The sequence below is a fragment of the Gobio gobio genome (assembly GCF_949357685.1).
Source record: "Gobio gobio genome assembly, chromosome: 23".
Classification (NCBI taxonomy): domain Eukaryota; kingdom Metazoa; phylum Chordata; class Actinopteri; order Cypriniformes; family Gobionidae; genus Gobio; species Gobio gobio.
In genome coordinates, this window is record NC_137119.1 from 8,414,291 (window position 1) to 8,434,321 (window position 20,031).

At 36.7% G+C, this 20,031-nt stretch overlaps 1 protein-coding gene across 1 annotated transcript; it reads right to left on the reverse strand.

Annotated features, from left to right (window-relative positions):
- Positions 1-4,352: 4,352 nt before the first annotated feature.
- On the reverse strand, positions 4,353-16,454 carry cpb1 (carboxypeptidase B1 (tissue)). The gene is made up of 11 exons (XM_079805848.1): positions 16,313-16,454; positions 16,127-16,202; positions 14,052-14,176; positions 13,713-13,812; positions 13,525-13,626; positions 11,817-11,921; positions 11,625-11,735; positions 9,685-9,775; positions 8,122-8,324; positions 7,885-7,969; positions 4,353-4,858 (listed from the first exon to the last, which is right to left on the reverse strand). Exons 1-11 carry the CDS (start codon positions 16,405-16,407, stop codon positions 4,671-4,673), a joined length of 1,281 nt encoding a protein of 426 aa, XP_079661974.1. The 5' UTR covers positions 16,408-16,454; the 3' UTR covers positions 4,353-4,670.
- Positions 16,455-20,031: the final 3,577 nt, after the last annotated feature.

A 20,031-nucleotide genomic window follows, 5' to 3' on the forward strand; every position in this document is an offset into this window, starting at 1 on the left:
TTGCCCAATGACAAAATGTGGCACATGGTCAAAGGTTTTTCACATGAAATCTGAAAATGGATCCTTAAAATGTATATATTTAAAGAAGGCATAAAACGTCAAGCAGTCTGTCTAGAAACAGTTGGTCGACAACATTTGCTGCCTGATAATGTTCTTGTTCTTGCCTTCTTAAATTGATTTCCATATGCAGATAGTTTCAAAACAGCTTTACAGAAATGTCATGTTTCAAAGAGACAACGTCATTAGGCACTAATGAACAGGAATTGTTCATTAAATCACAAAATCTACTTCAATCTCTTTGAGCACCATGGTGACTGTGTCAGGGAGAAAACTTCATCAATGGTGAGGTGTTGGAGCAAAACCTTAAAGAATATAAAACTCCAGGATATTCAGTTGTCAGACACGACTGGAACCTCAAAAGGGACCTTGTTCTGTGGTCAGATGAAACAACAAAAAAGAGCTTTTTGGCAGCAAACCCACCAGATGTGTTTGGTGCAAACAGGGATAAAAAGAACCCCCCCCACGGTTAAATATACCACTAGATCTTTAATGTTGTGTGCCTATTTTTTTTGCTGGAGGTCCTGGACATCTTGTTCAGATACATGGTATCATGGATTCTAGCAATTTATGCCAACAGACTAAAAATCAAAACCTGACTGCCTCTGCTAGAAATCTTACCATGGGCCGTCTTACAATGGGCCGGAATGGGGAAATCTACAATGGGCCGGAAGATCATTGTCCTGATCTTCCATCAGGACAATGATCCAAAACAATCATTAAAATCAACACAAAAATGTGTCACTAAGCACAAAATGAAGCTTATGCCATGGCCGTCCCAGTTCCCTGACCTGAACCCTATATGAGTGGGGTGAACTGAGGAGAAGAAAGAGAGAGATTCTGTATGAAGGAATGGTCTCTGATCTCTTGTCAGGTGTTCTCCAATCTCATCAGGCTTTAAAGAAGAAGACTCAAAGCTGTTATCTTGGCAAAAGGAGGTTGCAAAAAGTATTTAATAAAAGGGTGCCAATAATTATGGCCCACATTTTTTGGAGAAAAAGCATTTATTTCATAATGTGATTTACCCCCCACTTTCAATTCTTTTACTTCAATGAAAGGTTAGGTTTCCGTGAATCTTTTGAATAAAAGATCAAAAGGATAAAAAAATGCATATTTATTTTTACAACCATATTTGATAATATTTACCAGGGGTGGCAATAATTCCAATTTATATTATTGGGACGCAGGCAGCACATGTGTCAAACAGCAGTGATGAAATGAACTTTTCCATTTGGGTGCAATATTCACCTAATATGATTGTTGTGAAAGGGAGACATCAAGTGGTGAGACTTGTACTCTAAAAAGTAGCCTATCCTGAATGGGTCTCTGACTGTTCTCCCCTCAGTATTCACTCTCAGAGTACAAAACGGTTACATGCATTTGATGCGTTTACATCCAACTTTTCATTTTCTTTTTATGCTAATAGATTATCCATCTACTATATATAATAACTGGCATTAGTGGGACATTGAAATGACTATAAACAGCCCCCAAAAAACTTGGACTCTCAAGCCACACTAAAAATGTTTAAATGTATTTGTATTATATAAAAATGACAAACCAAGTGCAATTCATTTTAGAAAAATATAGCACAACCAAATAGTATTTTACAGATTAGCAGCACAAACACATATTTCAAGCAAAACATTTAGAAAAAACAAGTTTGCTTGGTTTCAAATGATAATACAACAGATGTAGTATTCAAAATTAAGACAAAATACATGTCTTTCTAGTTGTTAGTGCACTCAAAAAAAAAATATTCTAGCTGTTTGCTCAGTTTATTTAATTAAAATAAGCTGAAACAACACAAATCTTTAGTTTTTTACTTAACTCAATTGTATTACGTTAAATGAAATGAAATTTGTATGTTCAGTTAACATACACCATTTGTGTTGGGACTAAATTAAATATTTATGTTGCATTGACTGAATCTGGGCAGTGGATTTCTATTTCCCAGCATGCTTTGCATAGGGATAGATCAGGAGAGTAAATGTTGAAATTGAGTGCTGTTTAATGTGTTTTTTAGTAAAGGGAAAGACCTGTTAACATTTGATGTTATGGGAAATTTATCAGGTGTTATGGGACATTGATCTGGGAAATTAATGTGGTTCTCAATGAGCTTTTACTGTGCTAATGCCAGTTATGAGGTTTTTTACATGATCAATACTTGCATGCTACACTGTAAAAAATGATCGTTTTAATGGTAAAAGTAAAAATGTAAAAATGAACACCGTGTTTTAAAGGGGTTCAAAACGGATGCAGAGACTGCTTTTTTCTGCTGGACAAGACATTTCAAAGGTTAAATTATGTAATAGAAGCACACTCGTTCGCGTAATTCATACAGTTACGGAGTTTTCTTTGTTGTGCCTTTCTCGTTTTGCTATGAGCATTGTGGTAAATATAAATTATTATGCGCTAGATGAGAGGGAGCAATTCACCCCTAACGTTACTCCACATTCATTTGTTGGTATGACAGTTAGAAATTAGATGACACAGATATGGAAACTGAACTGCAGGTAGCCCTGATACACATTAAATGTAGGCACGCTATGCTGATGTTGTTAATATTAACAATTTCTAAACAAAGTATAATTTGCATGGTTTGACGATAAGCGCGGTCGTTAGATTTAATCATCGCGATTTGGCCTACTGCAATGCTTTTTCCCCCTTAGTTGGTCAGAACAAAAGTGGATGTTATCTACTTACTTGTTCAGATGACATTTTCGGGTGAAAACTCTTATGTTGGTCATACTTTCAAAAAGTATAATCTGTGATTCTGAATGACAGTATCCACACCAGCACGGTGACTGACAGCCGCACATTCTCCCCAAAACATTGGATTCCTCCGCGCTGTGCCGTGACGAGGCACAATTCACGTAAAGTTGATTACAGCTAACTGGTTAACAGACATTTTCCGTAGGCCTACTATATACGGTGAATAACTGTAATTGATCTAACCTTACATTTAATGTAATTTTACAGTAAAATAACATTACACAAATACTCTTATCTCAATGAAATCTTGACGGATTTACAAATGGTTGGGTTTCTTTCAAACGTTATTAACGTGGCTATAATTATGGATGCTTGAACAAATTATGAATAATTGTTCATAAGTATGCAGTGTCATAACTACATCTCTGGCGTTTATAACAAACCAAACAGTTTGGAAATCGGTAGAAAATTGAGCAAGTTATGGTTATTTAAAAAGTGCAAGCACCCATGAAAACAATGTTAGGAGTGTGCGAGCTGCCTGTGACAAGATGGCCGACAGGTGCAGACGTCGACCTCCATTGGCCAGCAGCGCGCACGAGACATCTAGCCTTTATTATGGATGGGTAATCCAGCCCCCGGAAAGCGTACCCTCCAGAGGCGCGGCCATTGCTAACCAAGCCATCACCTGCTGTTAGCATCCCATTGACTCCCATTCATTTTGGCCTCACTTTGACAGTGAATATCTTTACATCTGAGATGCTTAAAGACTCCGTTCGTCCATTGTTTATTTCTAAACAAACACGACAATGGATAAAAGGCTCCATTACCTTGTATCTTACACTATCGCCCCGTTGAAGCTGTTTTTGTAAAATATAGGCTAACGATTGCGTCATAACCACGCGACTGTGTCGCGCTGTTGAGCAAATTACCGTATAGACCCGCGGAGAAGCTCGTAGGCAATCTTTTACTGTCTATGAGGCAATCAGGAGGACATGGAGGCATAAACGCAGATAGAGATGTTGCAGATCCTGCTTCATTCATCGAAAGTTGCTCCTGCTCATTCTCTCTGTCTCTACAAGATTCGGTGATTCAGATTTCACTTTGCACAATTAAATACGGTTGTTTACTGTAAATGTAATTTTTATTTTAAAAGTTTAAAAAAAAAATTTTTTTTATAAATATGATCATTTAGTTTGAGAGCCAACATATAATTTACATAGTCTATTATATGGTCATCAGTTTTACCCCTCTCATTCAAACAATCATGGAAAATGTGTGTGTACGACAGCTACTCACAACCTAAGCACAAGCTCACCTCTTCACCACAATGGTAATTGGTTTGATCTCATTCAATTAGGATGGATTGTACTCATAAGTACAATTAACCTAGTTTAAGTTCAAATAAATCAGTTCAACTGTGTGGAAATAGGTGATTAGTTTAGACCAACAAGCTATTTTTTTTAGTGTGGATCATACAGTAGGAAACAATTTTGAGGGGAACTGACTTAATACATCCACTAAAAATCACTAAAACATCAACATTAAAATAACCTGCCAAAATGATCAAGCCTCATTTGTTTGCAGATGCCACTTTTTATATTTTATAATGTGCAATCACATTCAGACAAGTGTGAAAAAGTGTCCAAATACTCTTTGGGCCACTGTATATTTTGAATGGTATGCATATCTGTTAATTGCTTCTATCTAATGGATGTCTCTATCATATTGCACTTTGAATCAGATATCATTCAACACGCAGACTTTTATGATTTATTGCTTTACTGATCAAGGTATTTTGAGATTTGCAGTGAATTGATGTCAGAATGCACAGCCGCGTTCCATTTTATAAGAAACAAAGCCTCATGTATTCATAAGGCTTTCTATCAGACAGTTCTCTCTCAGTACAGGTTGTTGAGCACATGGCTAGCGATGTATTTGACAGCCAGCATGGTCTCCTCACAAGTGGGCTTGATCTGGGACTCGGGCAGCAGGAAACCATAACGACCTTCGTCACGCAGCTCGAATGTGTACGAGTACTTCACACCCAGGTCATAAGCCCAGTCGTCAGAGCCACCAGCAGCAGGGTCTGCAATGATAAAGGTCATGTTTAGGGAAGCACAAATCGGTAAAAATCTGCTCACTACCTGCAAAATGGCTCCTGATCTGTGTTTTCTTGGTCAAACTGTACATAGCACTCGCAGATTGTAGCTACACCACATAATGAGTACATTTTAAAAATATACTTTCCTATATCATACATAGGCATAATAATATAAAATATTTTTTTTATCAAACATTAAAATGTTACTTTTTATTTTAAGGTGACGTGGTTACATTGTACCTACTTAAATAAGTACTGCGTAATATTAATTAACTACATGTACTTAAAGCTGCAGTCCATAACTTTTTGCGCTCTAGCGGTTAATAAACAGAACTGCATGCGTTTTGCGGAAGATCATTGCAGCCGGAGCTACTTCTTATGTCTATGGCGAGTTCACGCAGCGGTTCCTACCAGTCCGGTCTGAAATAGTCCCAATATAATCACTTATTATAAGAGTACCATAATGATCCAGGGTAAGACAAAAACACGGTTTGGAAAATGGATTCAAAGTTACGGACAGCAGCTTTAATGTAGGTTGCAATATATTATTAATAGAACATATAATTAAAAAAAGAATAGCTTACTTAATATTAATATAATCAAACTAATATTACTCATAGTTCATGTTTATACTCAGCAGTACAGTTGCAAATGATTTAGTCAGAAATTATACTTTTTGTATGATCTGTTTAAGAACCACTGTTTTTAAGTTATTTTACAGGGTAAACGATAAGTAATGTAAGATGTATAATGTTTATAGTTTCATTAAAATATATGGTTTCACGTTATTTTGATGTTCTTTTTAACACATTGGGCCCTATTTTAACCTGTTAAACTGCAACCCCACTTTGGGGCTCACAGCTGAAAACGACCTACCTGAATTAAAACAATTATAGCTCCTGAGAACAGTGTGCTACAGGCACAATTAAGGTATCTTTGGAAAGAAGACACTTGGGACTCTACTAAAAAGCAATCAGAGTTGATAATTCTCAAACAGATAATTGTTTTGATGTGTATTGCTTACATTCATGCAAAAATACAGCCGTTATAAGCTTTTCATTGAAAAACAGTGGTCTGTCCTCGATGCTTGAGGTTTAGACCTTTAGAATGATATATAGTTTGTCAAGATTAATGATGTTTTTTTACGTTAAATCTATTAACAAACATTACACTCGTGCTAAAAATAGCGCTTCAACCCGTGCACGTGCTCATGAAGCTTAAGGAGTTAACAATCTCTTAGGGTGTGTCCGAATCCACTTTTGCTAGTTTAATGACGGGAAAAATAGTCGGCGCGCCCGGCACATGGTCTAAAAGGGTTGTACCTAATCTCTTAATGAGTAATGGGTGTGTTTTGGCCGTAACGTGCTATAAACCAATCAAAGTCTCATCTCCCATTCCCTTTAAAAGCCAGTTGCGCTCACACCATGGTGGATTCACTATTTACATGGCAGAATTTGTGAGCAGAAAAATTTAACGCTTCTCCAGAGACGAATCCTTTTATTTTTAATATTTAAAAATGTTTGTGTGATGCTGTGTGACCCTGTGTGTAATAATCAAAGTGTACGCGTTTTGGGCACCCGCCTATAGGCGCATATTTCCAATGTGCTCTTTAAATAACAAAAAAAAAAATTGCGCAGTCGTTTTCAGTTCCTCAAAATAGAAACGCATCAAAAATGCACCTGAACACACCTGGTTTTCAGACCAGCATGCACATGGGCGAACAGATGGACATGGGTGCATTTGATATTTAAACAACTTGGCACAGGATGTGAAAATGATAACTGAAAAAACACTTGCGTCGCACCTGGCGGCACGTTGCGCTGGGTTTATGATAGGGCCCATTTTGTTGACCATAAGTCATGTTGTACCTACATGTCTACTAACTCTCAACAAAGTGTTAGTAGAGTATTATTAGACTGGTAGAGTTAGGGTTAGAATAAGTTGGCGTAGATGCAAAGGTACTTCAAGTCAGTAGAATGTCTGTTGGAAGACCATCACAACAATAAAGAGTTAGCAGATATTAACCAGACAGTCTACTAATACTCTATTGTTAGTTGAAATGTAAGTGCAACGTTACTTATAGTCAACATAATGTGCAAAAGGGACCATTAAAATAAAGTGTTACCAAAATGATGTATCCCATATTTATATACTTTGTATTTATTATGAGGGATGACATTTTTATAGGGCAAAAACACTAATACGTCAGCAGGTCACGTGATTTTGCCAAGTGAGACATGTTTGTGGATCAACATATTTTGTTGATCATCATAACCATATCTCTACCCCTAAATCTAACCCTACCCATAAGTTATCCCTAAAATCAGAGGGAATGATGGTGATTAACACTGATGTAGAAGCACCTAACCCTGGTTGAAAGCCTAAACTTGACATAAACTGTAAACTTGTCCCTCAAATCTGATTGGTTGATTGAGATGTTGTTCCAGGATCAAAAAGAAGTTGATCCAGGCTCATGTTGCACTTGGTGAAATCACGTTCACCCACGTTGGAATTTTACCATTTCCGATTCCATTGTCCTAAAGTCAAGTGTTTTTTTTTATGGTTAAATGTCTGAAATAAAGTCTATGGTTAATAAAATCATTTTTAAATAAATGAATTAATACTGAAAAAGTTGTCAGATGGTTAGTGATGTTGATGTTCATGTCAAATCATGAGTGATTTTTTACTTCTGGCATAAAATTCATAAAAGTATGTTAATTTGTGAAGATTGTCATGATGAAAAGAAAAAAGAAACGTATAAGAAACGATATAAGAAGAATCATAAACTTTTGTTGGTCAATTGATTTTCTGCAATGATCCAAAAGCCAGTCGGAAAATCCTAGCTTAGCACTGTTAGCTTAACAACATGCTAACATCTTCTGCAATCAACTGTGAATTGTGAGGTTCATAACATTCATAACATTCGTGTTTGATAGATGCCTAGATTGAAGCAGGCATCTCACCTCATAGGTTTTGAATCAGAGCTTTTATCTTGGACTCTTAATACTCACAGATGGTCGCAGCACCAGGGCCGCTAGTGTATTTGGTTCCGTACAGGGTGCGCAGAGCTGCAATAGCTCCCTGAGACACACTCAGCTAACAAAAAAAGACAAGTTACAAGTTAAGGCTCAGGTCACAAAGCACATGCCAATAAAGAGTTAACACTCTGAGAAATTAAATTATATGAAAATGCAATTGACATTTTTTGTAGTGTGCTACAATGTGTGTATGTGTTTATGAGCAGGTACCAGCTCTGAGTGGTCAGCAGACAGGCCATATTTGTAGGAATAGGGGAAGAGGAGCAGCTGGGAATATGAGTGGACTGTCATGTAGGCCTTGATGATAGATTTGTTGGTGCGGATGAAGTTGGCCAAATTCTTGGACTCAATCTCAGATTCTGGGCTGCTTCCACAGTAGGTGTCACTGCAAGGGTTGCTGGACGCTCCAGTGGCTGGAAAGATAACGGCATACATTGTGTAAGGAATAATTGACAACGGCAGTTGAATTGGGGAACAACGGAGCTAAAGGCTCCTTTGATTATATTTTCCTGTAAACCACTAGATGGCACAAAATCTTGACTCAGCACTTTCCAAAACATCCGCTTTTCAAGATGCATGTGGAAATGTATCTGATCCTTCACGTGATCGCAGACAGCAGCGCAATGTTGATTCTGTGCTATTTTATGTTTTTTTAAATGTTTGATGTTTTTTAAAAGTAGCAAAAGAGAATCGCTAAAATTATTGAATATATTGTGAGACAAAGGTCTTCTTAAAGACTTTCAGTTTTATAGCAACAGTTTTTCGATAACGGAAGAATAAGTAGAAGTATGGTATTTGGGATAAAAAGTGCCCCTGGTGTCGGGATTAAAGGCACCATAATTAACATGATAATACATATCTGGCTGACTTTTCCATTTGTTGACATGACATGGTTAGATTCAGATGGTAAATTTCATTTGTCCACCTTAGAGATAATCGACAAATGTAAAATTAAACCATCATATTTAAAATATATATATATATATGTTATTAATAATTTCATATAATAAAATAGGATTTAATGTTACTGCTGTAAATCTATATTAAATCATTACGGGATCTCATTTAATGCTTTCAGAATCTTTACTTTTTTAAATAATTTTGTTTCTGTATTTTTAAAATATATTTGTATATTAACATATTTTAATGACATCATATTTATTGAACAAAAACAAACAGAAAATTGTGCAAACTTTGCAAAGTTTTAACTTAGACATTATTAAAAACATATTATTTTAGCTAAAGTATTTGTCCTGTGTGTCTTTTGACCCATGTCACCTTGCCACTGCATACATTTATAAGGTTTTTAAACAAAATAACCACTTTTATGATTTATTTTCACACAAAATATGTTAAAAAATGTACAAACATATATATATTTTTTTCAATAATGGAAAGAGAATTATAAAAATACAGCATACTCTTGCGGGTGCTTGTGACGGCATGTCTCACCAGGTAAGTAAATATAGGCTACTTTCAATAAAAGGTCAAACATATTGCTTTTAGCTGTGTTGCAATGTGTCATGAGAGTAAGCAACCGAGTGGCTAACAATGTGTACCGCAAACTGTGTGTGTGCGTATCAGCATCGGGCAGGAGAGAGAGTGAGCAAGAGAGAGATTTGAAGAAAGATTGTAGAAAGAGATATGGCTGAGAGACATTACAAAAAGGAAAAGGTCAGAGGAATATCACTGGAAAAAGAAAGGTTCTGATCAGGCAATAGCTATTAGATTAGTTAATCACTTTAATAATCGCTTTAATAATCCTGTACTCACTGCACCATCCAGCATCAAAGTTTCTGTTGGGGTCAGTACCGATACAGGTGGTGCCACTGTTCCTGGATCGAGTCTTTCTCCACATCCTGTTCTATATGGTCAACACAAGAATTTTCAGATCATTATTTTTCACTCTTCACCATATATACATTATATATTTTTGTGTGTAATCACCTAAAATGATGCACACACATCGAAAACGCTTTTTTTTTAAGCAGAGCGCCTTTTCTTTCGTTTGATATATTGCATGGTCAGATTTCGATGGCCATGAAATTTGTGAAAATGATCAAAAATACTGACGCTGGCTGGCAACCTTTTTAAACGCTGGCGAGGAAAGAGATAAAAAGTTTTTTAAATTATGTATGATGCGGGTCACCATCCTTATGTAATGTATTTTGATTTAAACGTCAAAATAATCCTTGCATTTATTGGCTGCCACATCTGTAGATAGCCTACACTAGTAGCGCAGAGCTGTTTGGTGACGTAAAGAGTGGAAATTAGACAACGGAACATAGGCTACTTATTACACAACACACATTACCAGTGGAGACACCAGCTGCGTTTACATGGACCCTAATAATCAGATTGTAATCATAATAAAAGTGTCACATGCAACCACATCAATCGGAATGAATTGGCCAGATCTGATTAAAATGTCATTTGGATTGTAAGGGGTGGGTTATTCCTTCTGTAATCCAATTGAGAGGACATGTAAACACTTGATCGGATTGAAAACCGACACTGAATGGGAGTTTTTACTGTTTGATATTTGTAGCACGGCATTACGGTTCATATCCTCGCCGTGGCCTAGTTAGGGCCCAAAAAAGAAAAATATGAAGTCTGCTTTTAAAAGGTTAGTTCACCCAAAAAAGAAAATTAGCCCATCCTAGCTCATCCTAGGTGTATATGACATTCTTCTTTCAGACGAACACAATCAGAGTTACATTAAAAAAAGTCCTGGCTCTTCCAAGCTTTATAATGGCAGTGAATGTTGCTTTGTTTTTGAAGTCCATAAAAGTGCATCTATCCATCATATAACTGCTCAACACGGCTCCGGGGGGTTAATAAAGGCCTTCTGAAGCGAAGCCATGCATTTGTGTAAGAAAAATATCCATATTTAAAACGTTATCAAGTAAAATTTCTAACTTTCGGTGGACCGTCTTTCGTATTCAACTTACGGAAAAAGTGTAGCGCCTCTCGCAGTTCAAAATGCTTATGCTACGTCTGATGACATGATGACACACCAGTTAAACACGTCAGATGTAGCGTAAGCACTTTTTCCGTAAGTTGAATTCACTGCCATTATAAAGCTTGGAAGAGCCAGGACTTTTTTTATATAATTCTGATTGTGTTCGTCTGAAAGAAGAATGTCGTATACACCTAGGTTGAGCTGAGGGAGAGTAAATCATGCGCTAATTTTCATTTTTGGGTGAACTAACCCTTTAATCAATACCTGAACGGATGAAGAAGGTCTGAAGACAGAAAGCCCGCCAAAGACAAAAAAACGAGCATAAACATCAGGACGGCAAACACAAGGTGGAAAGTTTCGAAGACGGAGAAAATCCTGAGCAGTAATGACCAAGTTGCATCTTTTTGTGTTGGACAGTAGGGGAATTCATTATTGTGTAGAGCACTAACTAAAACTCACTAGTATTAGTGTAATTTACATAAAACTCAGAGACGATCATGATGATCGATTGATGCAGTGAAGCGTCTAACAACACCATATTGGTATTGGTACTGAAAGTAGTAAATACAGAAAGAACAGCAATGCTAATGCTGGCTAAAGAAAAACTGAAAGTACTTTTTAAGGATAAGAATTTAGATTAAAAAAAAAGCCTCCTTACCAGGGTCCTTGGATTTTAAGAGGTTAAATATCATTCATGAATTGTAGAGCATATGAATAATATATTTTGGTAACACAAATGTTTTGAACCTACATTGGTCCAGGTGTATTCATAGCCATCAATGTTGAAGACAGGCAGAACAAAGAAGTCCATTCTATCCAGAAGGTTGGTCATCTCAGGATCACTTCCATAGGTGGACACAGCCTGGCCATGAGTAAAATAAAGTTTAGATTTATAGATCTCTTGAATGAAAGATAAATTTAAAAAAAAAAAGATTTATCCTACCTCATTTACAAACCACTGACAGAAAGCAGGAGTGATCCATTCTCTGGCGTGAAAGCCACAGTCCATGAAGACCGCGGGCTTAGCAGATCCTGTCCTCTTTCCAACCTGGAAGAGAAAAATAAATAAATAAATAAATAAATAGTGTTTTTATTGTTAAAACCAACCATAATTACCTTAATTGTGCTGAAAGTGTACTTTAAATCTTTAAAAACTTTACTTGCAGATAATTAAATAAACAGCCACTTAAGTCTACTAATTGTATTGACAACCATAATTTAAGTTAAGTTATTTTAAATGTACTATTGCAACTTTGTTACAAATGTGTAAGTACAAATTTCAATTAAAGTATATTTTGCATATAAATAAATCCTAAGCGCATCATAAAGCACTCTAAAGGTCAGCATTTGAACAAATCCATTTCATATATTTATAATACTTTTGCATTTTTGCAATTAACATGCAATTAAGGATTACATTTTATTTTAAGGTCTCTGTGTAATAATTAACTACATGTACTTACTATAGGGTCGGTTTAGGGTTATTGTCATGTAATTATACACAATTTATAGTAATTGCTATAGTAACTACATGTAACGTGTAACAAGGACACTGCAAAATAAAGTATTGCCCAATTAAGTGTATAAATTCATAAAACTACATTCAATTCACACTTGTGTATTATTTTAAAGTATATTGTTTCTCTAATAAGTTCTCTTTTTAAAAGTATGTTAAAGGGATACTCACCCTCAAGTCATCCTAGGTGTATATGACATTCTTCTTTGGAAGCTAGATATTTTACTTTATAAAGTTTTAAATATAAGAATTTGTTACATTTATATAGCGCTTTTCTAGGCACTCAAAGCGCTTTACATATAGAAGGGGGAATCTCCTCAACCACCACCAATGTGCAGCACCACCTGGATGATGCGACGACAGCCATATTGTGCCAGAACGCCCACCACACACCAGCTGATTGGTGGAGAGGAGACAGAGTGATGAAGCCAATCTGTATATGGGGATGATTAGGAGGCCATGATGGAGAGGGGCCAATGGGCAAATTTGGCCAGGATGCCGGGGTTACAACCCTACTCTTTATCGAAGGACATCCTGGGATTTTTAATGACCACAGAGAGTCAGGATCTCGGTTTAACATCTCATCGGAAGGACGGTGCTTGTTACAGTATAGTGTCCCAATCACTATACTGGGGTGTTAGGACCCACACAGACCACAGGGTGAGCACCCCCTGCTGGCCTCACTAACACCTCTAACAGCAGCTACCTGGTTTTCCCAGTTGGTCTCCCATCCAGGTACTAACCAGGCTCAGCCCTGCTTAGCTTCAGTGGGAAACCAGTCTTGGGCTGCAGGGTGATATGGCTGCTGGTTGTTTTAAATATGGATATTTGTTCTTACACAAACGCATCACTTCGCTTCAGAAGGTCTTTATTAACCCCCCGGAGCCGTGTGGACCAGTTATGATGGATAGATGCACTTTTATGGACTTCAAAAACGAAGCAACAATTAACTGCCATTATAAAGCTTGGAAGAGCCAGGACTTTTTTATATAACTCCGATTTTATTCGTCTGAAAGAAGAATGTCATATACACCTAGGATGACTTGAGGGTGAGTAAATAAAAGGCTAATTTTCATTTTTGGGTGAACTAACCCTTTAAGTGTACTACTTTTTTCACAAGGGTCCAGGACTTTACCGTAAGAAGTTGCATGGGGCGTCCCTCATAAGTGTTCCCGATCACCTGCCTGCTGATCAGGTTAGGATTGGCAGAGCTGATAGAGATTGCCCAGTCATTAATCTGAAGGTGAGTAAAAAAACAAATTACACCTGGAATTGAGAAAAAAAAACGTTAAAGGGGTATTATGAGCGCACTGGCAGTCATACCGTTGCCCAGTTGTTATACTTTGTGTAGTCATGGGCTTTTGTCACCCTCTTGTTGTCCATCTGATCCTCCACAGCCTCCTGAAGATTTTCAAACATGACCCTGCAAAAACAATGACCTATTTTAAAGCTTTACACCAGCAGATAAATCCTAATATCAAAAATTACATTATTTTGGGAGGGGAAATCTAACATGGCTTTCTTTGAATATGGTACTTTAGAATCCCACGCCATTGTATACCATATGGAGCTACTCATTCTGAACCATAATATAAGTGGCAGGCATGAGCCTGTGTTCATTTCAAAGTCTCAAGGCAACTTACATGTTTGTCAAATACTTACTTAGCTTCCATGCCACTCTGCTGTAAAATGGTGGAGACCATGTCAAGCTGGGCTGCAGGAACATGAATGTCAACCTTCATGCCAATGGTCACGAGGTCAGCACTGTCAGGCTTCCATAAATCCACCTGCAGAGGGTGCAGAACGTACACTTACTAAAATCGTGGATGTGCATTGAAAAAATCCAACTACTAGAGTCATTGTTTAAAACAAATACCATTTAAAATGATTTCAAGCAATGTCTCAAAAAGCACATTGTTTTAAACATTTTGGTTGCACTTTATTTTACAGTAAGTGTACTTACCCAAGAAAGTACTGGTTAATATAACATGGGTTAAGGTTGGGTTTAGGGGTAGGTTCAGGGTTAGTTCAGTTATAACTCAGTTATTTTAATTGCTGTAATAAGTACAGTATGTACATGTGGACCATGACTGTAAAATAAAGTGCTCCCAACATTTCTCAGTAAAACTTGGTTTAATATGGCATTTAGTGACCAGGCATTTTTTTTGTTTAAATTGTATAGGGGGTGAATTCAGGTCAATTGGGATACTTTTTGCCATTGAGATGACTGGGAAAATGTGTCCCAATTAACCTGAATTCACGCTAATGGATAGTTGCTAGATGCATGGATATCGGATCATTCTGCATGCACTTTTTTTACAAGTAAATTGCTGCCATATTGTGAAAATGATAAGCTACTGTCTGTAGCAAAAAGGCCATACAGGATTTTATAATCAATAGATTTTTAGATCTTAAAAATTCCAGAAGCCCTCAAACGCAAGGTGAATAAAGTCTTTGTGCCTTTCAAAAAACAAATCTGGTTACACTTTATTTCAATGGTCCACTTTAGACATACGGACCCACTTTATATTAGGTGGCCTTAACTACTATGTACTAACATTTTAATTAATAATTTGATACAATGCACTTATTGTGTACATACATGTTTTTACATTGTACTTACATTTAAAAATATACCTGCATTTAATTATATCTGTAATTAATTTCTGTAGTTACATTTGTAATTACACTGTTGGCACTTCCCTTACATCTAACCCTACCCTTAAACTTACCCATATCACCACACCTGTCCCTAACCCTACCCGTATCCCACCTCAATATCAGCAAAAGTGTGTTGCAATACAATTTGAACACAGTAAGTACATTGTACTTATTTTTTGATGTAAGTACATAGTACTTAAGGCCACCTAATATAAAGTGGGGCCGACATACAACTAACTATAACTTTGCAATTACATGTCAACTACCAGTCATTAGAGTATTGTAGACTGTTAAGTTAGGGTTCGAGTTAGTAGAATAAGTTGACATGTATTTGCAAAGTTATAGTCAGCAGTCTGTTGAGGCATCAAAATAAAGTGTTAGCAGATATTAAGCAGATAGTCTACTAATAATGCAATTTAGTTGACATGTAGTTGCAAAGTTACTAATAGTTAGTAGAATGTCTAAAGTGGACTAGCGAAATAAAGTGTTACCAAAAAATCTTCCCTCTCCCTCCCATGTTTTTCTATCTAATGTTTGACAAGTGGAGTTATTTCTAATTGTTTAATGACCTTCATAAATGTAAATATTGATGCCATTACTTGTATCCTGAAGTATATTAATTTAATTGAGAGATTTATTGCATTGGAAGACACTGAAACATTACATTTAGATTTGCAAATGGTTCTTGTAATTATATTATTCAACAATAAATCAACAGTTAAAGTACTATAATTTGTTTAAGCATTACATTTCATGCTTGATGATAGTGCCATCTGGTGGCCAAGGTTGATCCCACATGTTAATTGTTTACTAACAGATTTAAGGACAAAAAGGTACTATTATATTTATATATATATATATATATATATATATATATATATATATATATATATATATATATATATATATATATATATATATATATATATATATATATATATATATATATATATATATATATATGTGTTCAAATTATGTGTTCAAATTACTATCTGTTCAGGGCTTCTGTGCAAAATATGAATAAATAAAATAAATTAGGCAATATTTTCTATCATAAATAAGAGTTTAGATTTTACCTTGACATTGTGGCCCAGTTCCTTGATGATTGCCACTTGTTCATCATTTGAAGGTGTCAGACGTAGGACTTTATCTCTAGAAAAGTGTGGAGAGAGATATATATTTTGTTTTTACCATATTGGATATTAACTCCACATAGTGTAATTTTTTTTGGTTCAACAGAGGAAAAATGTTCAAGAATTTACCCCACAAATCTGGTTGGCTCACAGAGAGCGACAGCCACCAATCCCAAGAGCAAAAGGGCCTTCATTTTGCCTGTATGTGTATGCGCGGCACACATCTCTTTTTATAATGCCAGGCCGTCAAGGGCCGCCCAATCCTGACCTCCAGAATGCCTTCTTTTGTATCACTTATAATTCAACTGTTGCACATACTGTTCAAGATATTTTTAGCTATGATTTGAGGTGGCAACAGCTTCAAATGCACCTCTTTCAATCATTAACCTGTTAAAAGGCTGACGCCTAAATGTTCACTAAGAAAATAAATCCTTTAACAGGAGACCATCATTTACATTTTTTATTTTTTACATTTTTTAAAAAATTTTCTGCATCAGTGCCAAACACAAACTATACTATACTTATGTTCGAATGTTTAGTGTAGATGAGTACACAATATTTCCAGGGAATGCACAGACAGGAAAAAGAAAGAAATGTACAAAACATTATTTTTACATTTTTATGTAATGTTAAAACATCAGAAATTATATTACAAAACAAAAACAGACAATCTAAAACAATTTTTTTTAAATGTTCAGTGCTTATGGTTTTCACATTCATATCACTTAGAATTAGTAAATACCTTACAAAAGTTATCAACTAATTGTCTTTTCAAAAAATAAAAAAAGTGTGGAAACATTATAGTTGCAGTAAAGAGACACAACTTTCAAATCTCAAGCATTTTAGGTAATAAGGTAAGTTGAACAAATATGGTCACTTTATATTAGGTGTCTTTAACTATGTACTTACGGTCATACTTTTGTCTCAAGCTCCTAATTACTGCTTATTTATAGTTAGTAAGATAATTAAGTTTATGTATAGGATTAAGGGATGTAGAATATGGTCATAAGGCATTAATATGTGCTAATGTAACCGGTCCTACTTGACCCACTCCGAGTGGAATTTTAGTCGGGGACACTAAAGACCGCAGCCTCTAACATCAGTCGCTAGCGTGATTCTTGAGGCCAGGAGAGGGAGGTTTTCCCGCTCTTACTGGCTAATGTCTGTTACACTCACCCCCCTAAACCTCATTCCCATCCGGGTCACGGCACCAAATATAACCGGCCCTACTTGACCTGCTCCGAGCAGGATTCGAACCGGGGTCTCCGGTGCGGGAGGCGGGCACGCCAACTAAAACACTAAAGACCGCAGCCTCTAGCGTCAGTCGCTAGAAACATTCAGGAGCACAGAAACTCATTATGTTACGCGTTACTCGATTATAACGCTGCCCTGCAACTTTTATTACTACTTTGCTGCCCTGCGACTTTAATTCGCTACTGAATTGCTACATTCTATGTCTAAGCAATGAGGTGGTAACATTGCAGTTTTTTAAAATTAATCAAACACAGCTTAATTGTTAATAGAGAGAGACGCTAAACAGACGAAGGTAATTCACCCCCCCCCCCTCGATAATTAATTTAAATAAATCCTTTAATTCATTAATTCAAACAAATCTAATCTTACATTATCTCTGTGTCAGATTCAAAGGCAGAATGCTAGATCTAGTTAATGTCGAAAATAACCGTCATTTTTAAAGACTGGGACAAAGTGCACTGAGGCCAGGGGAGTGAGGTTTTCAATCACAGCTCTTACTGGCCAAAGTCCGTTACACTCACCCTATAAACCTCACTCCCATCCGGGTCATGGCACCAAATATAACCGGTCCTACTCGACTCGCTCCGAGCCGGATTCGAACGAGGGTCTCCGGCGTGGGAGGCGGGCGCGCCAACTAAAACACTAAAGACCACAGCCTCTAGTGTCAGTTGCTAGAGGGCCTCTTAAGGCCAAGGAAGTGAGGTTTACACGCACAGCACTTACTTGCCAACATCTGTTACACTCACCCCTTAAACCTTACTTCCATCCTGGTCACAGCACTAAATGTAACTGGTCCTACTCGACCCGCTCCAAAGGGGATTCGAACCGGGTTCTCTAGCGTGGGAGGAGGGCGTGCTAACAAGGACGCTATAGACCGTAGCCGCTAGTGCTCCTCTTGAGGCCAGTGGAGTGAGGTTCTTACTGGCCTAAATTCGTTACACTCACCCCTTAAAGCTCACTCCCATCCGGGTCACGGCACCAAATGTAACCGGTCCAACTCAAGCCACTTTGAGCGGGATTTGAACCTTGGTTTCCGGCGTGGGAGACGGGCATGCTAAGAAGGACTCTAAAGACCGTAACCGCAAGCGCCAAGGGAGTGATGTTTACATGCACAGCTCTTACTGGCCTTTGTCCGTTACACTCACCCCCTAAACCGAAATCCAATCCGGGTCACGGCACCAAATGTAACCAGTCCTACTTGACCTGCTCCGAGCGGGATGCGAACCTTAGTCTCCAGCGTAGGAGGCGGGCGCTCTATCAAGGACACTAAAGACAGCAGCCGTTAAAGCCAGTCACTTAGCGTGCCTCTTGAGATCAGGGGAGTGAGGTTTACACACACAGCTCTTACTGGCCTACGTCCATTACACTAATAATTAATAAGCATTAATAAACAGCCAATATCATAGTAATATGCATGCTAATAAGCAACTAGTTGATAGTGAGAATTGGACCTTTAACTAAAGTTTTACTGTACTTAAATTAAATGTTAGTTATACCATTGTCTGTGTGAATACTTGATGGAAGGTGTGCAATAAAACTGTTTAATGCACAGGTAGTTCCAATGCAGTTTAATCACCGTTCTATATTAATGCTCTCTTTTCATTGAAGTACACCTGCACTTATGTTACTCGGAGATCATGCTCATTATCAACGCTGCCCCATGACTTTTATTAATGAAATAGCTTTGCTACTGAATTACTATATTCAGTTTCTCAGCAACAAGGGAGTAACATTGCTGGTTTTGAAGTAATTAAACACACAGCTTCATTGTTAATAGAGAGAGACGCTAAACAGACAAAGGTAATCACCCCTCGTCTCGATAATTAATTAAAATAAATGCTATAATTCATTAATTCAAACAAATGTAGTCGTACGCACAACTTTATCTCTGACGAAAATAACCAGAATTTTTTGCCTTCTGGTCTACTGTATTTATTCCAATTAGAACTATGTGTGTTCTTAAATGTGTCACTTAGTATGTGTTACATTCATTGACACAAGGGCCGCTATAATAAGTATAAACGAGTAGTCTTTTTCAATAGTCAGTTTTCTCTTTCAAATTAACTGCAGTCATGACGGAGCAATTTGAAGAGAATCTTGCTGAGTAAGTTAATTCAAATCAGTATGTTTAGAACTAGCCCCTTGTAAGAAAGTGTGCTTAATTGTATTAAATGTAAAATGTAAAAGATGTAAAAGTGTAAAATGTAAAAGATGTAAATGTAAAAGTATATTCTACTGTACGTACAGATATTAATGAAATAAAAGACCACTTAAGTGTACATAAAGAAAGTAGACTTTCATGACTGTTTCTTAACATGCTTACATTTTTAAAATGTTCACTTTGTAATAATGTCACATTAAAAGTTTTACTTTAAAGTACATTTTAAATCATTGTTTTAATAATCGTGTCATTATTTAGATGTTTTGACTCAATTTATACTTGATTATAAGTTTAATGAGTGTGTTATTGGATATTACGTTAATTACATTTAATTACAATATGACACAAGTTTCAATAGAAATGACATTAAAGTATACACTTACAGTACATTGAAAAGCACACTAAGCATATGTCAAAGACATTAGAATTTTAA

What these genes read in the sequence shown, in the direction of transcription:
- cpb1 (XM_079805848.1), bottom strand. Translation starts at nt 16,407, where the DNA reads ATGTGTGCCGCGCATACACATACAGGCAAAATGAAGGCCCTTTTGCTC. An exon ending in AGTATAACAACTGGGCAACG is followed by an intron (nt 13,627 to 13,712) that starts GTATGACTGCCA and finishes ACTCACCTTCAG; the next exon opens with ATTAATGACTGGGCAATCTC. An exon ending in GCCCCATGCAACTTCTTACG is followed by an intron (nt 11,922 to 13,524) that starts GTAAAGTCCTGG and finishes TTTCTCTTCCAG; the next exon opens with GTTGGAAAGAGGACAGGATC.